Source organism: Nymphaea colorata, chromosome 4, assembly GCF_008831285.2.
Source record: "Nymphaea colorata isolate Beijing-Zhang1983 chromosome 4, ASM883128v2, whole genome shotgun sequence".
Lineage (NCBI taxonomy): Eukaryota > Viridiplantae > Streptophyta > Magnoliopsida > Nymphaeales > Nymphaeaceae > Nymphaea > Nymphaea colorata.
Window position 1 is genome coordinate 16641491 of NC_045141.1, and position 19510 is coordinate 16661000.

The 19510-nt window shown below is 40.6% G+C and overlaps 3 protein-coding genes across 3 annotated transcripts; 2 read left to right on the plus strand and 1 right to left on the minus strand.

The window, feature by feature from the left end:
- Window positions 1-5929, plus strand: LOC116253746 (nuclear pore complex protein NUP58). Its single transcript, XM_031628727.2, has 6 exons — window positions 1-456; window positions 1696-1810; window positions 3058-3531; window positions 3687-4218; window positions 5323-5363; window positions 5536-5929. The coding sequence occupies exons 1-6, from the start codon at window positions 185-187 to the stop codon at window positions 5572-5574; spliced, it is 1473 nt and encodes a 490-aa protein (XP_031484587.1). The 5' UTR covers window positions 1-184; the 3' UTR covers window positions 5575-5929.
- Window positions 5930-10631: 4702 nt separating this feature from the next.
- LOC116253084 (thylakoidal processing peptidase 1, chloroplastic-like) lies at window positions 10632-13701 on the plus strand. Its single transcript, XM_031627838.2, has 6 exons — window positions 10632-11618; window positions 12133-12201; window positions 12290-12358; window positions 12432-12518; window positions 13047-13114; window positions 13310-13701. The coding sequence occupies exons 1-6, from the start codon at window positions 10944-10946 to the stop codon at window positions 13428-13430; spliced, it is 1089 nt and encodes a 362-aa protein (XP_031483698.1). The 5' UTR covers window positions 10632-10943; the 3' UTR covers window positions 13431-13701.
- A 75-nt stretch (window positions 13702-13776) lies between these two features.
- LOC116253083 (pentatricopeptide repeat-containing protein At3g50420) lies at window positions 13777-16292 on the minus strand. The gene has a single exon (XM_031627837.2). The coding sequence runs from the start codon at window positions 15895-15897 to the stop codon at window positions 13777-13779; it is 2121 nt and encodes a 706-aa protein (XP_031483697.1). The 5' UTR covers window positions 15898-16292.
- Window positions 16293-19510: the final 3218 nt, after the last annotated feature.

The following is a 19510-nucleotide window of genomic DNA, read 5'->3' on the forward strand; positions in this document are numbered from 1 at the left end:
TGCGGACGGTCTTCCTCCCGGCTAGGGTTTACGGAAAGGGGGTTTAATCAGCGGGGGAGTGCGTGTGGAGGGAGGGCAGCTTCAAATTTGAATCAATTCTTCCTCCCTCAGATCTCCTCCGATCTCTCTCGGACAGTGTGTAAGTCTGAGTGAGGGCGAGGGGGGGAGAGCTAGAGTCGCAGCCATGGCGTTTTCTCTCTTTAGCCCTTCTCCTCAGCAACCCCAGCAGCCTCTCTTCCAGTCACCCCTCAATCCATTCCAGCAGCAACAGCCACAGCTACAGCCACAGCCACAGCCACAGCAATTGCTTTTTCAGAATCAACAGCAACAACAGCAGCAGCAGCAACAACAGCAGCAAGTTCATTATCTCTTCACCACAGAAAAGGCGCCGGCAACCTACCAAACCAAGTGGTCGGAGCTCCACCCCGATTCTCAGAACATCCTTCTCAAGATCGAGTGAGTTTACCTCCTTCTTCCCTCTACCAACCCCTAACCCTGAAATTCTTTTCGCTTTTCCCGTAATTTTCTTTCCGCCCATGTGCTTTATCTTTTTCCTGCCCCGTCGTTTCGTCGGATGAACGTCGGCTGCGTGGTGCTTAGGGTCTCGTAATTGATCAAGGGTGTCAATGCTGAGCTTCTCTTTGAAATGAATGCTCCTGAGCGGAAAAGAAGATATTGCTTATATTACGTCGTTTCCTCGTAATCAGTGTTTGTTGATTGCTCTATGGTTTCATGGCTGAATTTCTTGTTGCATGGATACGCTTCAGCATAAAAAAAGATTGGATCCTTGTTAGGTTGAATTTTTTCTGATTTTTATTTTTCCATTGAGTGCATGAAATATGGCTTTGACTCGTCGCGTTACTCTTTTCACATGTCCTGTTGGGGAATGGATTCCCCATTTGGGAGTTCGGATTGATGGCAATTAGTTGCTTGGTTTTGTTTGTGGCTGAATGAGAATTATATGTACGAACCGTTGGCAGTTTCTATCAGGGTAAGGGGTCCTGAGGTGAACTAATGGGTTACAGTGAAATATAGAGATGGACCACAGATACGGTTATTAGAGAGAATTTTGGTTTTTGCTTCTCTCAAGGGTCATCAGATTTCATATGCAAATTTTATCTCAACTGTGATTACTATGAGTGTCCAAGGAATAGACTGAACTTTAATTAGAGGATAGAAGAAAATAACGGCTACTATGGGCTTTGAGTTTCCCGTAGCGTGCTAAATTCCCTGTTTAGAGTGACGTTGAGCAAGTAGTTGGAATTTGGCGCGTCTATTGTGCTGTGCTTCATAGCAAGGAGGACGACGAGTAATAACCAAACCACCATGCTCATGGTCGATGTCCAGTACTTGCAATCAAAGACAAGACACTTTACTGTGGGTTTTCCATCTCGTAGCGTGCCTCATCTCTCCAATGAGCAGACTCCCTGCACTCCCGAAAATTCTTATTTCTGTGTCCAGTCCTTTCAGCATCTTTAGTTTCATTCGCCCTAGAATAATCTGAAGAGAACATAAGATCACCTTACATGAAAGAACAAAAGTATTACCAATCTATTGCACCCATGCAATTTAGGCTGGGTTTATCTGGTGCCTGCTTTTCTTGCTTCTGTTTTAGAGTTATCTACCTTCTAATTTGTGTCACTATGCAGTACACATTTATGTTGGTTCCTTTTACTTACCACAGACACAATGTAGGGAGCGAATTTTGGAGTATAGGGATGAAAGCCAAAGATTGGATCAGTGTGCTCGCCTTTTTGATACGTCAGTTTCTAATGATGCTTTTGAGGTTGATGCTAGCCGCATTGTCCAGGTTAGTGCCTCTTTTAGTTGTAGATTTTTTTTTTTGCTTTCCTGTTGTAGTGATCCTGTCAAGTGTTTGACCCATTTATGCCAGCCATGTTTTATTATCTATGGGTCTTTATTTTATTAAAATTTATTCTCACCATACACAAGGAAATCAAAAAACACGGTGAGGAAGTACAAGACTTCCTTCACTGCTTTACGTAAGGCCTGAAATCAGGTGGAGAAAGTCAGATGGGGAGAGATTCAACTTTCCTCACCCGATTTTTATGGTAGAAGACTGGAAATACACGGGGCGCACAATCGGAGCAATCTAGTAGGGTCTTAGGTGAATTAGCAAAGATACATGTTTATTAACTATTCTTGTGCTCTTTGGATGCCATTCAACTAATATTAGAAGAATAAATGCTTTTGTCATCACAGTTTGCTGTTATTTATTTAAAGGTGTATTTAGATCGAAGCGCCAGCCAGTGCCTAGGAGCCAGGTGGTTACCTCTAAAATGCACAAAGGACGGTTGCCCTAGTCAGTTCCAAACAATAAAATAAGGTAGAAAGTACTAGGTAATTTGAAAATGGAAAATAAACTCAGTTATTTTTGTGAAGAAAATGCCACACATTTTAATACTGGCAATTACATAATACTGAGCACAATAACAATTAACATTGTGAAGCTGAACAATTATATCATCAAAAGTGAAAAAATAGCTTATAGTTTAATTTTAAAGCTGTGCCTGGGAAATGAGATGTGATGGGGTTATGCATTCCTTTTCCATCTTTGACAAGCTGACAGTGGATACCCACATGGATTATTAAAAACCAGTTGTTAAAATGGGTTATGAAAGCACTGCCTTGGGGCCATTGACCTTTTTGTTTGTGCAGTTTTATTTTGAAACTGGATATCATGGGCTTATTCAAATTGAAGTCCTGGGTTTCAGAATAGGTCATTATTTATCCCATGCCACACTGGATATATTACACAAAAATTCAGTTTTGTGAAGCTTCCTATATGCTTGATATAAAGTTCAGCACAGGTATGGTATGGGAGTGAAAATGGGTTGGTTTAAACTACTGTCACAAAAAACGCCGTTTTTTTTTTAAAAACGCGTATTTAACGCCAAAAACCGTTTTTTGTGACAATGGTTTAAATACAGTTTCGTCGCTGCTTGGTTCAGCTATATATAGTGTTTTTCTGTTTTACCAAACTCTTCCCATCATACAAAAGTTACATAGATGAGTTGATCCCTTCCCCTGTTGCAGGAACTTGGAGGGATTAGCACTGCAATGGAACGAGAAAAAGTCACACTTCAGGAGCTAATGAGTGTTGCTAAAGGTATGATAAGAAATGCGGAGGTCGCTGTCCGATCATTTATGATGCTTCAACCTAGGTTTGTTCATCCTAATGCTTCAGCCACATCCAGTAGTACTTCTGTTCAGACTTCAGGAGCTGCTACCATTCCAAGTGCAGCTGCCCAGCCAAAGGCAGCTTCAATTGTACCTGTTTTCGACTTTTACAGTGGCTATCCTAAACGGCCTTCTCCTTTTCTGCAACAAACTGTGCTTCGATTTGAAAAGCGTATTACTGAATGTAGACAGTGGATAGAAGAGTTGGAGCATCTGCTCCTTTCAGATGCTGATGACACTAAGGGTTTGATCTCTAATCTAGCAGTATTACAGTCTCTGCCAACAGTGATTTCAAATGTGCATGATTTCTTTGTCTATGTTGCTGCCAAGGTAAGTAACAAATTTTTGAATGTGGTTTTATCACCATTATATTATTAGGATGTTTATGTGCATATAGTTGCCACTGTCTTTGCTTCAAAATCAGAAATTTTGGCATCCGTACAGTTTCTTGCTCTTGTAAGTAAGTTTGCTGCCTTCACTGCCAGGTAGAGACTCTTCATCAGCATATTGAGTCCATGAGAACTGCTTATCTCACTGACCAGCGACTCCGAGGGGATGAAAATGACCCATTTCTTGAAGCAGACAGAAGGGAAACCGCGAAGAGAGAAGCTGCTGCTAGAAGAGTCCATCCAACTTTACATGTACACACTCTGTCTCAGCCTTCCACTCAAGCTGCTGGCTTGTTTTCCAGCTCTGGAGCCTCCCAAGTTCCTGTCCTTCAGTTACCAGCAGGAAGTTCAAGTTCATCAAGCACTGGCCTTTCGATTTTCAGCACCCCAACGAGTTCTGCTACTTCTGCATCCTCCTTGTCGTCTTTTTCCTTTTCTACTCCTTCAGCCTCTGCTCCAACATCTAGCATTTTTGGTGCATCTGGCTCTTCACAGCAAACATCACTCTTTGGAACTCCATCAGCATCCTCTTTATTTGCAACCCCACAGGCACATTCTCTTTTCGGCACACCATTTGCTTCTACCCCTGCAACTGGAAGTTCTCCGTTCTCAGTTACTCCTGCCTTTGGTATGTGTTCTTTTCTGGACAAATTTGTTATGCTTGAGAGGCAATAAGTTCAATTTTGTAGATAATTTGCATCATTACTAACATTCAAGTACTTTTGTACTTCACCTACTAATTTTTCTTGTTACCATGCACCGAATGCTAGTATATGAGTTTTTTAATATTTCTTCTGAAAAGTTGAACCTGCGTAGAAAATGCTTTGTTGTTTTAGAACTTTTGCCTGTATTTGCATTGAGATAATTGCCGGATGTTTTTATTCCTCTATGGCATTGGTAGTTCCAGTTGCTTTGAGCAGTTTGCTCTGCTTAACCTTGAAACGATATAGGTGTTACTCTTGCTAATGAAGCATCCCAGAATTCAGTGAGTAGATGCTAGAAACAAGTTTTTAAATTTCAAGAGACTGTTTTTAATATATATATATATATATATATATATATATATATATATATATATATATATATATATATCACACATGCACCATCGCTTTTGTGCTCTGTAAAATGGTTCCTTTCCACCTTCCTCTCTCTCTGAGGATGGTTTTCTATTATTCAAATTCAATATATATTAGAAAATGAGATGAGGTCTCTTTCTTAGGGTTTGAAGTTTTAGGTAAAAAAGGGCCTTAGTTATGGGAATGATTGTTCCCGTTTATTTAAGTCAGCATAGTTTGGTTACATTCTCATCTATTGTATCATGTATGACATGTCCATGTCTAAAGATGAGCATGTTTCCTTTTTGATTTTTGTTGGAAAATTATGATTTTTTTCTGATCTATAGTGGCTTTCATAAGTTTGCTTATATTTCACTTGGATATAAATTCCCAAATATCTGACCCATTTGTCTTGTTTTCTATTCTTTTTGCTTGGGAGATGGGGAGGATACGGTTTTTGTTGCTAGTCTAGTCTAGTTCAATAAAAGGAGATGTTAAAGTTTGTGCCTGTTTTTTATTGTCACTGACCAATCTCACCTCAAAGTGATTCACTTCCTTGCCTATCTCTTACTTGCTTATGGGGTAACTTTGAGCTGCTCCTTTTGCTGCTCAAGTAATTTTTTTAAAAGTACAGTTTCTGGAGTTCAAATTATAATTTTTTTTTTTTTATTTTTCAGGGGCTGCTACTGGCTCTGGAGCAAGCTTTGGTGCTGGCACAGTAAGTTGAATTACTCAACTTTAATGTTGTGTGTGAGATATGCAGACATTGATCCTAAAATGCTATGACTTTATGGTGCATTCGGAGATTCCTGACAGAGCTAATTTCTATAGCCTTCTTTCCTGGATAGCCTAGTGGTCAATTACTACTTTTATTTTTTACTTTATTGCAGAAAACTTCTAAGCCCAAGAGTCGAACAACGCGTCGCTGATCATTTTTGCCACGCCTTTGTACCATAAGTGGAAAAGAAATGTGTCGAGTTCCTTGCATATAACATGGCAGAGAGAGAGAGAGAGAGAGAAAGAGAGAGAGAGAGAGAGAGTTTGCCATGATGGTAAGTTTGCTCCTGCAGCTACCTCGAAGCTAGAGATGTTGGCTGCGATCTTTCAGAACGGTGTTGATTCTTCAACCCTACTGCCATTTTCCGCATTGCATGTGAACTGTTAAGGCTGAAGTGACTTTCTTTTTGTGTGCTATTGAAAATGTAACACTAATTTGGATGTAATCAGTTGTATTTATCAAACCTGTCTTATCTAAGCTGTATACGCTTCATTGGAACTTGTCTATAGCCCTCTTCCGATATGACTCTTGATCTCTGCAATTCCACTGTTGACGGAGTGATTATTCTTTTGACTAGAACTGGATATGACCACCAATGTGCAGCGAATAGTTTAATTAAGGTTACTAATTATTACAATTTAAGTAACTATGGAGATTGGATCTTGAATTTCCGGCCTATTTCAAACAGTGATTGTGTGTAACCAAAGTGAGTTCCCAGCTTGTTTATCTTGGTTGGTCGTTAGCTTCAGCACAGCTTAGCTCATTGCAATTTGAAAAAAAGCAAGCTGGCATTTACTCTTCTCCACGCCAATTCGTTTTGCTCTACATGGTCTCTACTCTTTGGGTCATCCTCGTAAATGTAAACGTGTATTAGCAACATGGAGACGCTATTCTCAAGCATTCCTTCACATTTTGCAGGCAGATGGGATTTCAAGGAAACGTGAAGGTCTTGCTTCAAGGCAAGGTTGAAGTTGAACTCGGTTCCAGTCCAATTCTTTTTTGCTCGCCATGCAACCAACTCGCAACTTAGAGATGTTATTATTCTCGAGGAGGTTGGGGACAATGCTCGGGATGGGAGCGGCCAGTTTTCATTTCGCATCAACTCTCTTTCTTGCAAAAGGAAGGGAGGGATGGAGAGAGGGGCACCAACCTAAGCGGTACCTTGAGGTACTGAAAGCATCTCTGTGATGAAAGGTTGGGTGACAACTTCTGACTTTTGTTGGGTGGTGGAAAACCCAATTCAGCTGGAACTTGGAGTTGCAATTATCACGGATGCCTTTAAGATTTAGTAAGCAGATGGGGTTGAACTCTCGATACATGTTTCTTCAATTTCCTTGGGGTTTATGCCTGAGAACTAGAAAACTAGCGTGGATATTGTGTTTGGCCAGTTACTTGCACGAAAGGTGATTAAGCCTGAAGGTCCTGAATGGTCTGGGATGACCATGTGCTACATACCTGTTGAACATCAGTTTATACTGTTTTCGGTTTTATCTTTTGACAAGCTAGAGTCTGGTATAACCCCAGTTTTCAATAGGGAAACTGGATATGAATCGATATTGAAGCAAAGCAGTAGAAAGGAAGCAAATTTTAGTAAAGAGAAGCAAGTTTCTTGCCTTGGCTACTGTGACTGGAACACCATCAGGTGATGCCAAAAGGGCACAACATAGGCACTTTTTGAAACCTTGACCCCTTCAAGTTGACCCACCTAATCAAATGAATGGAATTCTTCTTGGCAGACAGAGATCCTGCCGGCTTTATATCCATAGCTATATGTGCAATATCTGATCACCAAATCATGGTGGTGTCCGCATTTGAAGGGGCCAAAGGGTTACTGGATTCCAGCACCTTGGTGCGTGACGACTTGCAAATCTGATGATGCCCTTCATAGTCTACTCTTTTGAGCAGGCCTTTCTTCCTCTTCATTGATCGAGAGTGGACTTCGGTTTTAGGCCATGTTTGATTCACCATTGACAGAGCACAACTCCCTCTCTCCAAGGGGCTAACTGATAGGGCAAGGGCAAGGGCAAGGTAGCATGTCTCCTATTCAATTCCTGTGGGTGCTATTCTTATTGGGTGCTACTCTTATTGAGGGTTGACCATGAATAGAGACGCAGGCAGGAGTGATCTTTCTCCCCCTTCTTTCTCCATTCAATTTCCCCATAGTGACAACATTTCTGGCGTTTGCCCTTTACTCTCATTCACCTGAATATGAAGGTTGAGAGAGACACCCATGAAGCTACACAGCTGCATTAAAAGGAGCTCAAGTTTGTATCTTCTGTTTGTATTCATTTCTGCCAAATAAATTAAGATGCTTAGTTAAGATAATATGGTTAATTTAACAATTCCATGTTGGTCAAGGTGGGGCTCATTGGTCGGTGGAAAAAGGATAGGAGATGAGTCAGAAAGAGAAGCAGCATCAATTTCAGCAGTGTGAACGCAGAGTTTTTCTGTTTCCGGCGACTTGGTCAGAGATTGAAGGTGGGGCAAACCAATTAGTTAGACTGGACGTACTATCAACTTGGTCCTTCTTAAATGCCATGTTTAGTTTATAAACATCAAAATTTGGAGCAATTATTATGCAAGTTGGTACGACCAGAAAAAACAATACTTCTTTTTTTGGCATAATAGTTGAACTATATTGGTCAGCTTTTATACCCAAGTCGGTTTCCTTGCCTCAGAAGAAAATTATCATCTACATCAAGAATCTGTTACTAAAAGGTGTCATGGATGGAAGAAAACTATCACAATCTTTGCATCCTTGTGAAAATGTTTCTTTCTTGTTTGGCATCTTTAATAAAAGTTAGACAGTCACCATCTTATCGATTGGCAATCTGACCGTTCATTTTCATCAAGGGCCAGATCTGGCCGCACATGAAGCACTCCTGATAGTTTGATGTGTCCTTCATGTGAGGAATCACTTCATTCTTATGTGCACACGTCATTGGATTGCTCATCAAGCAATCAACATTTTAGTGAGGACAAGTTATAAATAATCTGAAAGGGCGGCAGGATTAGGTAGGATTTTGCTTGACTATTGGACTGAGTGGGTCTATACAATCACAGTTACAAATATCCAGATTTTTCTACTTGCCTAAAGAAGCTAAAAAACAGTAATAGTACATTGTCAAATTCTTTAAAAGATGTTGGTTTTCGTCGGTTCTATTAATATGGTACATGATATGTGATATCCCTCGACAGGACTGCGTGATTAGCGCATCTCCCTATGGCCGGAACTCTGAAAAGACTGCCGGTGGTAAGCCGGAGAAGGTAAGGATGACTTCGAGTCATCGTGTCTAGGCAAAGTTTAAAACTATTTGCATGTTTTAACGTATGTTACTGTTTTCTAAAGAGAAGATTACATCAAAACATTGTCGGCTAATTGTGATAGAACAGAAACACGTACTCATGTTTCAGAAATTTGCATTGAAGAACTTTGACGGAAAACAGCTTCTCACCGGCAAAAGATGAAGAGGTTTACGTTTAAAAACAATTCCAGTTTTACCATTTAAGAAACTATCGCCACATCGAAGATGATCATGTCCGGTTGCTTTAAGGAATTGTTGCCGGAAACATGGAGTCAGCAGTGTACGGCTTCATATGACGCAGCCAACAGGATTTGGTGATCCTACAGTCTGCAAGTCAATACAACTGAAGAAGATCTGGAAACTAAACAATGGAAACTTGACTAAAAAAATAGGACGAGGAAACGGAAAGCAAACAATGAAGGCGGCGAAGATATTACAACGTTTGACCTTACATAAATTAAAAAATTGGTAGATCCGGAATCTGACAACAGAAATCCGAATAAAATAGAATAATGTTGATAAAATAAACTTGGGACAAATGATAGAACAAGAGAGTCGATTCCAAACCATTTCAAGATCATGTTCACAACCCATTTTCACTAGTTGGCGGTGCTGTTTGAAGCTCCATTTTCCTACACTTTTTCTCTTCTCCTATTCAATCAATCGCTGTTAGCCTAAGTCCGACTATTATCAATATGGCGTCTATCCATTTCCTCCCATTTCTAGTTGGTAAAAGCCGAAAAATGACCGTCATTTTCCCCTCAATTTTTTCGTTAAACGTTTCATTTACGGAAGATATATGAAAAAAAGTTAATCGAAATAAAAAATTAAAAAAACAATTTCGTTTTTTTCGATAAATTTTTCATGTTCGTTAAACATATTTGGCTTGTCAAAGACTGAGATTAGGACCGCTTTCCACCCAATGAAATAATCCAACTGTTTGATTTGATGAAGGCTATGAAGATTTGCAGGAGGAATCATTTGAATTGGTCCAAGTCAAATAATATTTGAGATGCTCAAAAGACAACCAATCCAAGTAAAAAAAGTGTGGCGGTCAAAGTTGCATCATCGATATAATAAAAGCTCTCTCTCTCTTTTGTTTTATATTGCTAAAAACTATTAAATGCATTCGGTCACTTAAAAATCATCACCAAACAAGCGATCATCTTAATTTTTTTTTTGATGAATTTTAACAATGTAAAATAAAAGTAATAATTCAATAACAAAATAGTATCATTTGATCCAACATGGTGAACCGTAAAAAAAAATTAGAAAAAGATGATGGACATTTTCGTTATCTAATATTGGTTTATACTCTCTTTTTTTTATTTCAACCAATTATTTATTTTAGATGGATGGCCTTGATTAAGTGACTTTGTGACTTTGAATTATATATATATATATAATCATTTTCTTTTCTCTCTCTCCTTCCTTTGTGTGTCTCTAGTGAAACAGCTGCCCCATTTTTCTGCTTATCGGGACCATGGTCCATGAGAGAGAAAGAAGATCCATGAGAGAGAAAGAAGAGGAGAAAGAGAAAGAACTTATCTAAGAAGGCATTTGATTATTTCGGATTTAAAATCTATCTATGGTAAGAAGAGATGTAAAGTGAAATCTATTTATTCACCAAACTAGTGATCTTATCTCAAACTTTAGTGATTCGCACTTAAAAGATCGCTATTTTATCATTTTATATTGAAAAAAAATCAGATTTAAAACGAAGGTGTAGTCTGACCCTAAATAAATGATTTTAAATCAGAAACAGCAAAATAAGGTGTAGGGAGCGCTCTCCCTTCCAATTCGAGTGCCCCGTTTGGTCAACGAACAAGTGGTGCGAAATTTCCTGGAAAAGCCATCCGGGACCCAACCATCTCATCTCATCGCAGGCCTATATAAGGCCATGCGCCCGGTTGAGTTTTCCTCTTTGTTTCACTGACCGTCGCCTGGGCGTCGTCTCTCCGACGACGCGGGCCGGAATTTTCTGCCGCCTCCACCTCACCAAGCATACGATCTCGTCTTCTGGCGTTTCTCTTCCTCAGCTGATCTCCCGCAAGTCTTCCCATCTCGCTCCTCTGTCCCAATTCTCCATTCCTGTCTCCGCGATATCCGTTTTCTCTACGGCAATGGCGTTGTAATTTCTACCTTCTCATTCTCTCTGGTGGTCGTCGACTTCGCTGTGTATCGGTTCTTCCGTCGAGTTAAAAAAGTTGCAGACATGGCTGTCAAAATTACCGCGGCCTATTCCGGCTACATCACGCAGTCGCTCGCCGGAATAAGGTCGGCTAAACCTAGGTTTTTCAACGACTGCTGCCTGTCGAAGGTCCTACTTTCGAAGCGGAGGGCAGATCTTGAGCCCCCATCGATCGGAGCTTCCGGTGTGAGCAACCCATATCGTGTTAGGGCGGGCCGGAATTACGGGTGCATCGCCGCTGCTGATATTCTTCCGGAGAAGTGCAGCTCTAGGTTTTTTGTTGGATTGATTTCTGTCATGAATTCCTCGAGGATTTCTTGCTACAGTTCGTCACGTGTGGGTGTACTTGGGGCGTCATCTGGGTTGAATTCGATCATTCCCTTCTTCAAGTGGCTCCCCTGCAACGAGCTTTTTCAGGGCTCTCCACTTTCGGCGTGCGCAAGTAATAGTGATTGTGAGAAAGATAGCGCCGCTGCGGACGAGAAACTGAAGGACTCAGACAAGAACATGGCAGGGAGCACGAAGCCACTGAGTTGGTTTCAACAGTGGGCGAATTTCAGCTCGGAAGATGCGAAGTTGCTTTTCACGACGGTGACCGTGTCGCTTCTTTTCCAGTCATATATGGCGGACACAAAAATCATCCCGTCGCGGTCAATGTATCCCACGTTTGATGCGGGAGACCGTATATTAGCCGAGAAGGTATCCTTAGTTTTTATTTGGTCTAATTCATTAGTATAACTCTGTGTCTTTTACCTTTTGTGGACTTTTCATGCTCATGAATTTCGATTAAACATATCCAACTAGGTATACGTCAATTTTTCATGGTTCAAGAAAATAAATTCTTTATTGTTGAATTGGGGTTGTAGAAGAGATATCTTCGGTTGGAGGATTAGTCGTTGTTGGTTGCTTTCTCCTTTTAGTTCTTCGTTTGCCTTTCATTCATCATTTTGATGTGCATTTTAGGAAATTATCTTTTGTGGGTCTCCTTTTAAGTTATTGCCTTTACGCTCGTTGCTTATCATGTTTTTCTGTAATCGGACAACTGACTATCATCATCTTCAGGAATGCCGCTACTTTGGTGGTTTATTGGTTTGGTATAAAACAAACCTAGATAATGTTTCTGATATAATGCCTCAGTTATCGACCTTGGCATATGGAATTGTGGGAATGGTTTATCCATCAAATGATTTAACGTTGTTTCTGTGTGTCTCAGGTATCCTACTGTCTCACAAAGCCAAAGGTTGCTGATATAGTGATATTTAAGGCTCCCGCTGTCTTACAGGTGAAACTTAGCTTCTTAGATGTTGGTTTCATGTACTAATTTAATCTTGTCCATGCCCCTAAAAAATTGCTTAACTTTTTCTTCTCAGGCAAGCGGTGTCAGCCCTACAGAGGAATTTGTGAAAAGAGTAGTTGCTACCGAAGGGGACTTTGTGGAGGTAAGCACTGTCCATGTTCTATTCTGGGTTTAGCTGTTGTATTAGATTTATTAATTTTTTTTTCTTACTGTAGATAAGGAATGGAAACTTGTTGGTGAATGGCATTGTTCAGGAAGAAGATTACGTATTCGAGCCTCTAAAATATGAAATGGATGAAGTGGTAAGGTTCTTGGCTGCTTGGCCATATGTTCAACTTCTAGCATTTACTGTGTAAAGCTGCAGCATAATATCAAAAGCAACTTGTCTACAGCATAATCTCAAGGGCAACCGAAAACATAAAAAATTTGGTTGGATAAAATTATTCTCAAGATATGCGTCACCTAGATCAGTAGGATGAGGACTTGCAGAATGCAACTCACCGCAGGCAAGATTAGCGAGACTGTGATCTAAAAGTTCAGAAAAAGTTAGTTGTTTCATTCCAATTTGGTTGCTAGCTGAATCATAATTGCTGGATGAGAATGGACCTGCTAATCATTATTAGTAAAGAGTAATTAATTCACACTTTCCCACAGTGATGGTAAAAGTTAAAATCATTGACATTAGCTGCTTGTAAACTATCTGATGTACGTAACTTTGGAACCATTCTAAAATGTTGGACTTAACATGTTAAATTAATGGGTTTTTGATAAAAAAAATCACGTGTTCCGATTTTGAATTTCTTTTGACATGTAATCTATCCTTTATGCAGAGAGTACCGAAAGGGTATGTATTCGTGCTGGGGGATAATCGCAACCACAGCTTTGATTCGCATGACTGGTATGTATTTCTGAACCGAACTAAGAGTTCTTATGCTTGATAACTAGTTAAATTCCTCTATGTACAGAAACAACTACATGGTAATTACCTATAGCGGATATTCAATTGTTTACAAGTATAATGATTTTAGATGTTTAGTTTTCTCCATACCATTTGTTACGCTTGCTAATTGGCTTCCGCTTGATGTATCTCCAGGGGTCCACTTCCTGTAAAGGACATTGTCGGGAGGTCTGTACTTCGTTATTGGCCAACATCTAAAATATCATACACCATTTACGAGCCAAGGAAGCAACAGCTTGTACCTGTGCTCATCTGACAACCAAGTTTTTCTCGAGTTGCAGAAAGAACTTCCTTTTGCATATTTATTTGGCTTGCAGTTTTCCTTTGAGACTGAAATTTGTTGGGAAATATAAATACTTTAATCCCTCTTTCTGTATGTTTCTATTTCATAAGGACAGCAGCTTTGGTGATGCCTTGCATCTCATCTTCAATGTATTAACGTTTGAGTGGAACTTGTAGATACCCTCTATAAAAACAGCCAACAGGTGTATAGCTTTATCTGTGGCATTTCCTCCTCTGGGGCCAAATATGTGTTGACTATCATGCTTCTTGTACTGCATTCTCTGTTTTGTCCATCACTTGAACTGCTGAATGTACTTTAGCTAGTCCACATTTGTGAAACCATCGGAAAGGATCATATGCTTTTTTAGCTTTTGTAACTCCACTTGGATGTTCTCGATTTTTGGGTGGATTTGGTCGCTAGCAACAAAAGCATGGGATTCTTTATTGATCTCTATCCAGCTGAGGCCAGGATTCTTTTCTACCATTAGATTTCTGATCCGTTTCCTCACCTGTGAAACATCATCCCATCTGCCATCAGCGGCATAAATGTTCGATAGCAAAACATGTGTTTCTATGCTGTCTGGTTCCCATAAGAAAGCCTGGTTTGCTGCTTTCAAGCCCATCTCTAGGTCATTGTACGTGATGCATGAACTCAGCAAAATTCTCCATTGTTCCGCTGGGTTGCAGCTAGGCGGTGAGCGCTCAATCAGCTCCTCAGCCTCCTTCAAGAACCCATCTCGACTCAGCAAGCTCACCATGCAGGCATAGTGTTTCGGCCCTGGGGACAACCCAATGAACCCTCTCATATAGTTCCAGTAGGCCCTACCCCTCTCAACCAGACCACTGTGACTGCAGGCGGACAGAAGTGAGATGAATGTCACGTGGTCTGGTTTTACCCCATTCTGCAACATCCCATCAAACAGCCTGAAAGCATCCTCTGCCTTGCCGTGATAACTATACCCACCAAGCATTGCGTTCCAACATTTCAAATCAGGTTCTGAAATCTCTGAGAAGATGGTGACTGCTGCAGGCAAGCAGCCAGTTTTGGCATACATATCTACTAGACTTCCCGCTGCGAACATATTTGCTGTGTATCCTGTTTTTACTACAAGTGAATGGATCATTTCTCCCTGCCTCTGTGATGCAAGATCAGCACAAGAACTCAAGGAACTGCTAAGAACAAACTGGTCTGCTTTCTTCCCCTCTTGTTGCATGGCACAGAGGTACTCTATAGCTTTCTCCCCATATCCAATGCTCGAGTAACCTGTGATCATTGCTGTCCAGACCACGACATCCTTATCCTCTATCGCATCAAACATTTTACAAGCAGAAAGTGGCTTGTCATTTTTGAAATACATGTCAATAAGAGTGCTCGCCACATATATACTGCGTTCAAACCCTCTCTTTATTGCACAGACATGCAATGGCATTCCATAAATAAAAGCTGGTGCACTTGCACTTGCAGAAAGAATGGCGACATACGTATATTCATCTGGATCTTCCCTAGATTTGTGTTGAAGATTCATGAACAGACTCATCGCCCTTTCTGCGTCAGATGTCTGGGCATAAGCCGCTAACATAGAATTCCATGTGACAAGATCTGGACTACTGATGCTGGTGAAAATAAGATATGCAGCTTCAGGGTCCATAACATTGGAATACATGGCGAGCAAAGAATTCAGAAGTGTCGTGTCTGGGAAAGAAACGGTTCTGATTATTCGGGCATGTACCGTCCGGCCCATCAGCCTATCTTCCGACCTGCTGCAGGCGTTCAACACAATGGAGTACGTGAACTCGTTCGGTTTAGAGTTGGTCAGTAACATGCTGCAGAAATGCATCAGGCAATGTCGAAATCTATTGTTGTGCAAGAGCCCGACGATCAACGAATTCCAAGCTATGGTGTCTGGTTCAGTGATCTCATCAAAAGCAAGCTGCGCATACTCAAGCCTCCCACACTTGCCATAACTTCCCACTAGAGAACTCTGAATGCGGACGTCGCCGGAGCAGCCGGACTTTATGACCTGGGAATGGATCACGCCAAGTCTGGAATGGTCTGCAAGAAGAATCGATGCTTGTAGAAGGCTTATAAAGGTGGCCTGGTTGGGCCTGACACCATGCTCTCCCATGCTGCAGTACAGTTCGAAAGAGGTAACGACATGAAGGGCTGATGTAGAAAAGGCAGAAATGATAGCATTCCAAGTGACTACCGTTCTCTGGGGAGTTTGGTCGAACACCTTCTTGGCATCCTCCACATACCCACACTTGGCGTACATGGCGAGGAGGTTGTTGTAAACGTATGGCCTGGGATTGATGCCGGAGACGAGCAGCAGAGCGTGGAGCTGGCGCCCTCCATTGGAAGAACTTTCAGTCGCACACTTTTGAAGGAGTGAAACAAAAATACTTGAATTTGCTTTTGTTGCCAATAGCCCTGGGGGGTTCATGAGAAGGGAAAATCCAGGGTACACTGTAGTTGATCCACAAAAAAGTTAAGACCCAAGTCTGATATGTAACACATCAATCTGGGGATGCCTGGTTTGGGTGGTGTTCAAGATCTAAATCCGGCTGCAGCAAAGGATGGAAAACATATAGTTTCACTAGATGCGGGCTGAGTTTGATCGATGCCGTCACCAGTTATACTGTTTCCACACCAACTTTCAGCACATGGCCATTTCATGACTTCGAAGGCCAGAATTCTTAGATCAGAGTGATGCGCCTTTCGCCTGCCTCGAAAATCGTGTAGCTCATTGGTCCCCTCGAGACATCTTAATGCATCAGAATTGGGTGGAGCAAGAAATGAGAAGACCCTCGAACCAGTTGAAAATGTAGCATTATTTGTTTCTCGGTACAACAATGTGTAACGAAATGGGCCAGAACATAAAATTTCCCATGTTTTATTTTTATAATTACCCTCAAGGTTTTGACTTGCTTTAGAGTTACTTACCTTTAAAATTCTGACTTCTTCAAAGCTTGAATAGATCTAAGATACATCTTTCAACTTGGGTGTCATGATATTTATGTTTGCACCATGCAAATAGAGCCCCATATGTTAGGGCCGGATACACTAGCCACTAGCTCCACCACCTGTATTTACTTGTGATCAGCCAAACTACGTTGTGATCCAATTTTTGGCGCAGATGGTCATTAATGATGTAGTGCGGCCGGTGAGCCAATGAGGTCAAGTGAGACTGAGCTTGAAAATAAGTAGGGCCCGTGACCTGCTTCGGACTTGGTTAAAAATCTCTGGCTTAGGTTCAAATGATTCCTCTAGTGAAGTTGCTCAAGTGGACTTGCTAAAGTAGCTAGAAATTTTTAGTCAAGGGGCACTAAATATCTCTAGTGGGGCATTGTGAGAGAGAAGGACTTTGAGCTGGGTCTAGAAGGCACTTCAAGTAGCTGGATCTAGACATTATTGAAAATGGGCCGGTCTGTGGGTGCAAGTGCCCACACATGCCCATTCCTATCTCTGCCATTTTTTGCAGTCTTCATCCAAGAACTTCCAGACAACTACTAAGCGTAGACAGAACATATGAGTAAACTCATTTTCTCCCTCCTTTCTTTTTTTCACTCTCTTCCTTCTTGTATTGGAAAAATAGCTTAACTTGTACTTAATATCCACAATCTAAAGTCCTTAGAATCGACGGGACAAATGGTTCTCATAAAGTGTAAGTATATCAGGGACTCTTGATTACCTGTTTTGATATAATATGTATCGAAGCTCTCTTTTAATCCGCTTGCGTAATAGACTCGCAAGGGGAATTGAAAGGTCATGGAGTACTTCCACATGATCTGAGTTCACGACATGTGCAAAGAAACTTCCAAAGTTATGGAAGCTGCCGTTCTTTCTTTTTCTTTTGCATATACAATTTGCGGAAATGTTACTTTTTAATCAAATGACTCATTTTTGGTATCATCAATAAGAATCCAATTATACAACTAAAAAATTAGCACGTCGATGGAAAGCACTTTCCAAGTTAAGCAAGCTGTCATTCTCCAATAATAGGAATCGATTGAGGTGCAGCTATCTTGTCAACCGCCCAATTATTTATTTTTCAATAATCAAATGAAGAGTACGTGATCCATACATGTCCCTTATGCCTGTTTGTGTGTGCATGTGATTTGTTTTTTTTTTTTTTTTTTTTTTTTTTTTTGAGAACCTTGAAACTAGGGTTAGGCTGGCCTGGACCTCTTTTCCCCTAAAACTGATATCTGGACTCCATTCATTATTGGGAGCAATCTCCAGCAGGTTTGAACGAGAATATCTGGATCTGGATTCAACAGTTCAAGTGGCATGAATGTTCAGATGTTATGTATATCAAGGGAGGAAATGATGCGGCAACACAAACTCTAACCTGTATGCCGACACAACCTTGAATTTTAGGGAGGGGGAAGAAACTAGGGGAAGGAGGCCTTCGGCTCTCATTTGGGTAGTAAACATTTTCTAATCAAGAGAGGATCATTCCACCACCCGAAACGAGACCCGAAGGGCCCCTTATTCTCTCTGCCTCTGAGGTTCTGAGCTGCGTCGGTGTCAGTTATAGAACAGTGTATCCATCAACTTGGATGTTGCGTCCTACCACCTTAAAACATATGAGTATAGTGTCTACAAGAACCAAACTAAAGACCTGCCTTATACAGGCCTCTAACTCTACCAGCTACGTTATGACCATTGAGGCTACATGTTTGCAGTTCAAACAATATGTTTTGATATATGAAATGAAGGTCTTAGTGTATAATACATAAATAAGTAACATCGATAGAGGTGCAGCCTCTTTATAGCCATTTCAGTCTTAGTTGCGTACCATAACAAAAAACACACATTGAGAACCAGAATTTGACCTATTTCATGAGTGGTGGCTGCATTCTTGGTAGTGGTGGAGCTAGGAAAAAAAAAAAAAAAAAAATCCGCGGAGACACTCTTCACAGCCCCTTCATATCTGAATGGGCACTCATCCATAACATAACCCATAGGCAAGATCTTAATTTGAAAACAAAGAAACCCACACCAGCCCATACGCGGCTCTGCCTCTCATTCTCCGCTGGATTTTTCTTTTTAAATTAAGAACTCATTGCCCATATCATTTATGTTTATCTTCCAATTCGTTCAAGATATGATTGTGTCTCCTTATCGAAATGTACCTTCTTATTCTTCCAGTTTTGTCTATTAGTGCGGTCCCTTTTGTTTCAACTTTTTAAGGGGCATTTTCGTCTTTTAGCTCCCAACATTTTGCTTCAATCTACGGCTACCATTTTGACAAGGTGTTAGATGTGGGTTTTGGTTTTTTTTGTTGGGTAGTGGATCCATCTTGAGAGCAGTTAGAAACAAACTATGGGCATACAAAAGCTGGGTTTTGGGTTTTGTAGTGCGCACCATTTATAGGTCCCATGGAGCCCATTTTATGAAAGCTTAAATTGGTGGTTGAATTTGAGTAGAATCTGGGTCCAGTTATATAAGACAGCTCCATGTGATCCGCGTCACTGTTTCATGGTAAATTGAAAATTTGTTAACTATATGTTTAGTGTTGCTAGTATATGTTATGTTTAGACAACTCCTTGTCGTGTTCGTCTTTTCCTGGTGCATAAGTACAAATTAACTTGAATAAGATGATGCAGAAGCATTTGGGCAAACTTAGTAAAGATGCTTCTTTGACCTTTTTTTTTTTTTGTATCCAATGCTCCACCAAGAGTTCGGGAAAAGCTGGTGGAAAAGTGTCTGTTTTCCGCTCATGGTGGTAAGAAGCATAAAGGAGGCAAAAATTTAATGCAGAACAAAGCGACAGAGCAACTTAAATTTAATGTTTCCCAATATGTTATACCAGATTTTGGCATCCATAATCTCATTTTTCTAGTTACTGTATTATAAACCCCACAAAGCTAACTAACAAAGTACAGTTCACATGGAAAGACGCTTAAGAAATTGAGATCGTGAGTTGACTGATTCACCAATTTTCTTCCTTTGTAAATATATTGCCATTCTATTAGCAACTTGATGTACCAATTAATTGTGTCATGATACGCGTGGTAGGTATTGAATTATAAAACTAGTTGTTTAAAACA

What these genes read in the sequence shown, in the direction of transcription:
- LOC116253746 (XM_031628727.2), top strand. Translation starts at nt 185, where the DNA reads ATGGCGTTTTCTCTCTTTAGCCCTTCTCCTCAGCAACCCCAGCAGCCT. An exon ending in ATGCTAGCCGCATTGTCCAG is followed by an intron (nt 1,811 to 3,057) that starts GTTAGTGCCTCT and finishes CCCCTGTTGCAG; the next exon opens with GAACTTGGAGGGATTAGCAC. An exon ending in CTCAGTTACTCCTGCCTTTG is followed by an intron (nt 4,219 to 5,322) that starts GTATGTGTTCTT and finishes TTTATTTTTCAG; the next exon opens with GGGCTGCTACTGGCTCTGGA.
- LOC116253084 (XM_031627838.2), top strand. Translation starts at nt 10,944, where the DNA reads ATGGCTGTCAAAATTACCGCGGCCTATTCCGGCTACATCACGCAGTCG. An exon ending in CCGAAGGGGACTTTGTGGAG is followed by an intron (nt 12,359 to 12,431) that starts GTAAGCACTGTC and finishes TTCTTACTGTAG; the next exon opens with ATAAGGAATGGAAACTTGTT. An exon ending in AATATGAAATGGATGAAGTG is followed by an intron (nt 12,519 to 13,046) that starts GTAAGGTTCTTG and finishes TCCTTTATGCAG; the next exon opens with AGAGTACCGAAAGGGTATGT.
- LOC116253083 (XM_031627837.2), bottom strand. Translation starts at nt 15,897, where the DNA reads ATGAACCCCCCAGGGCTATTGGCAACAAAAGCAAATTCAAGTATTTTT.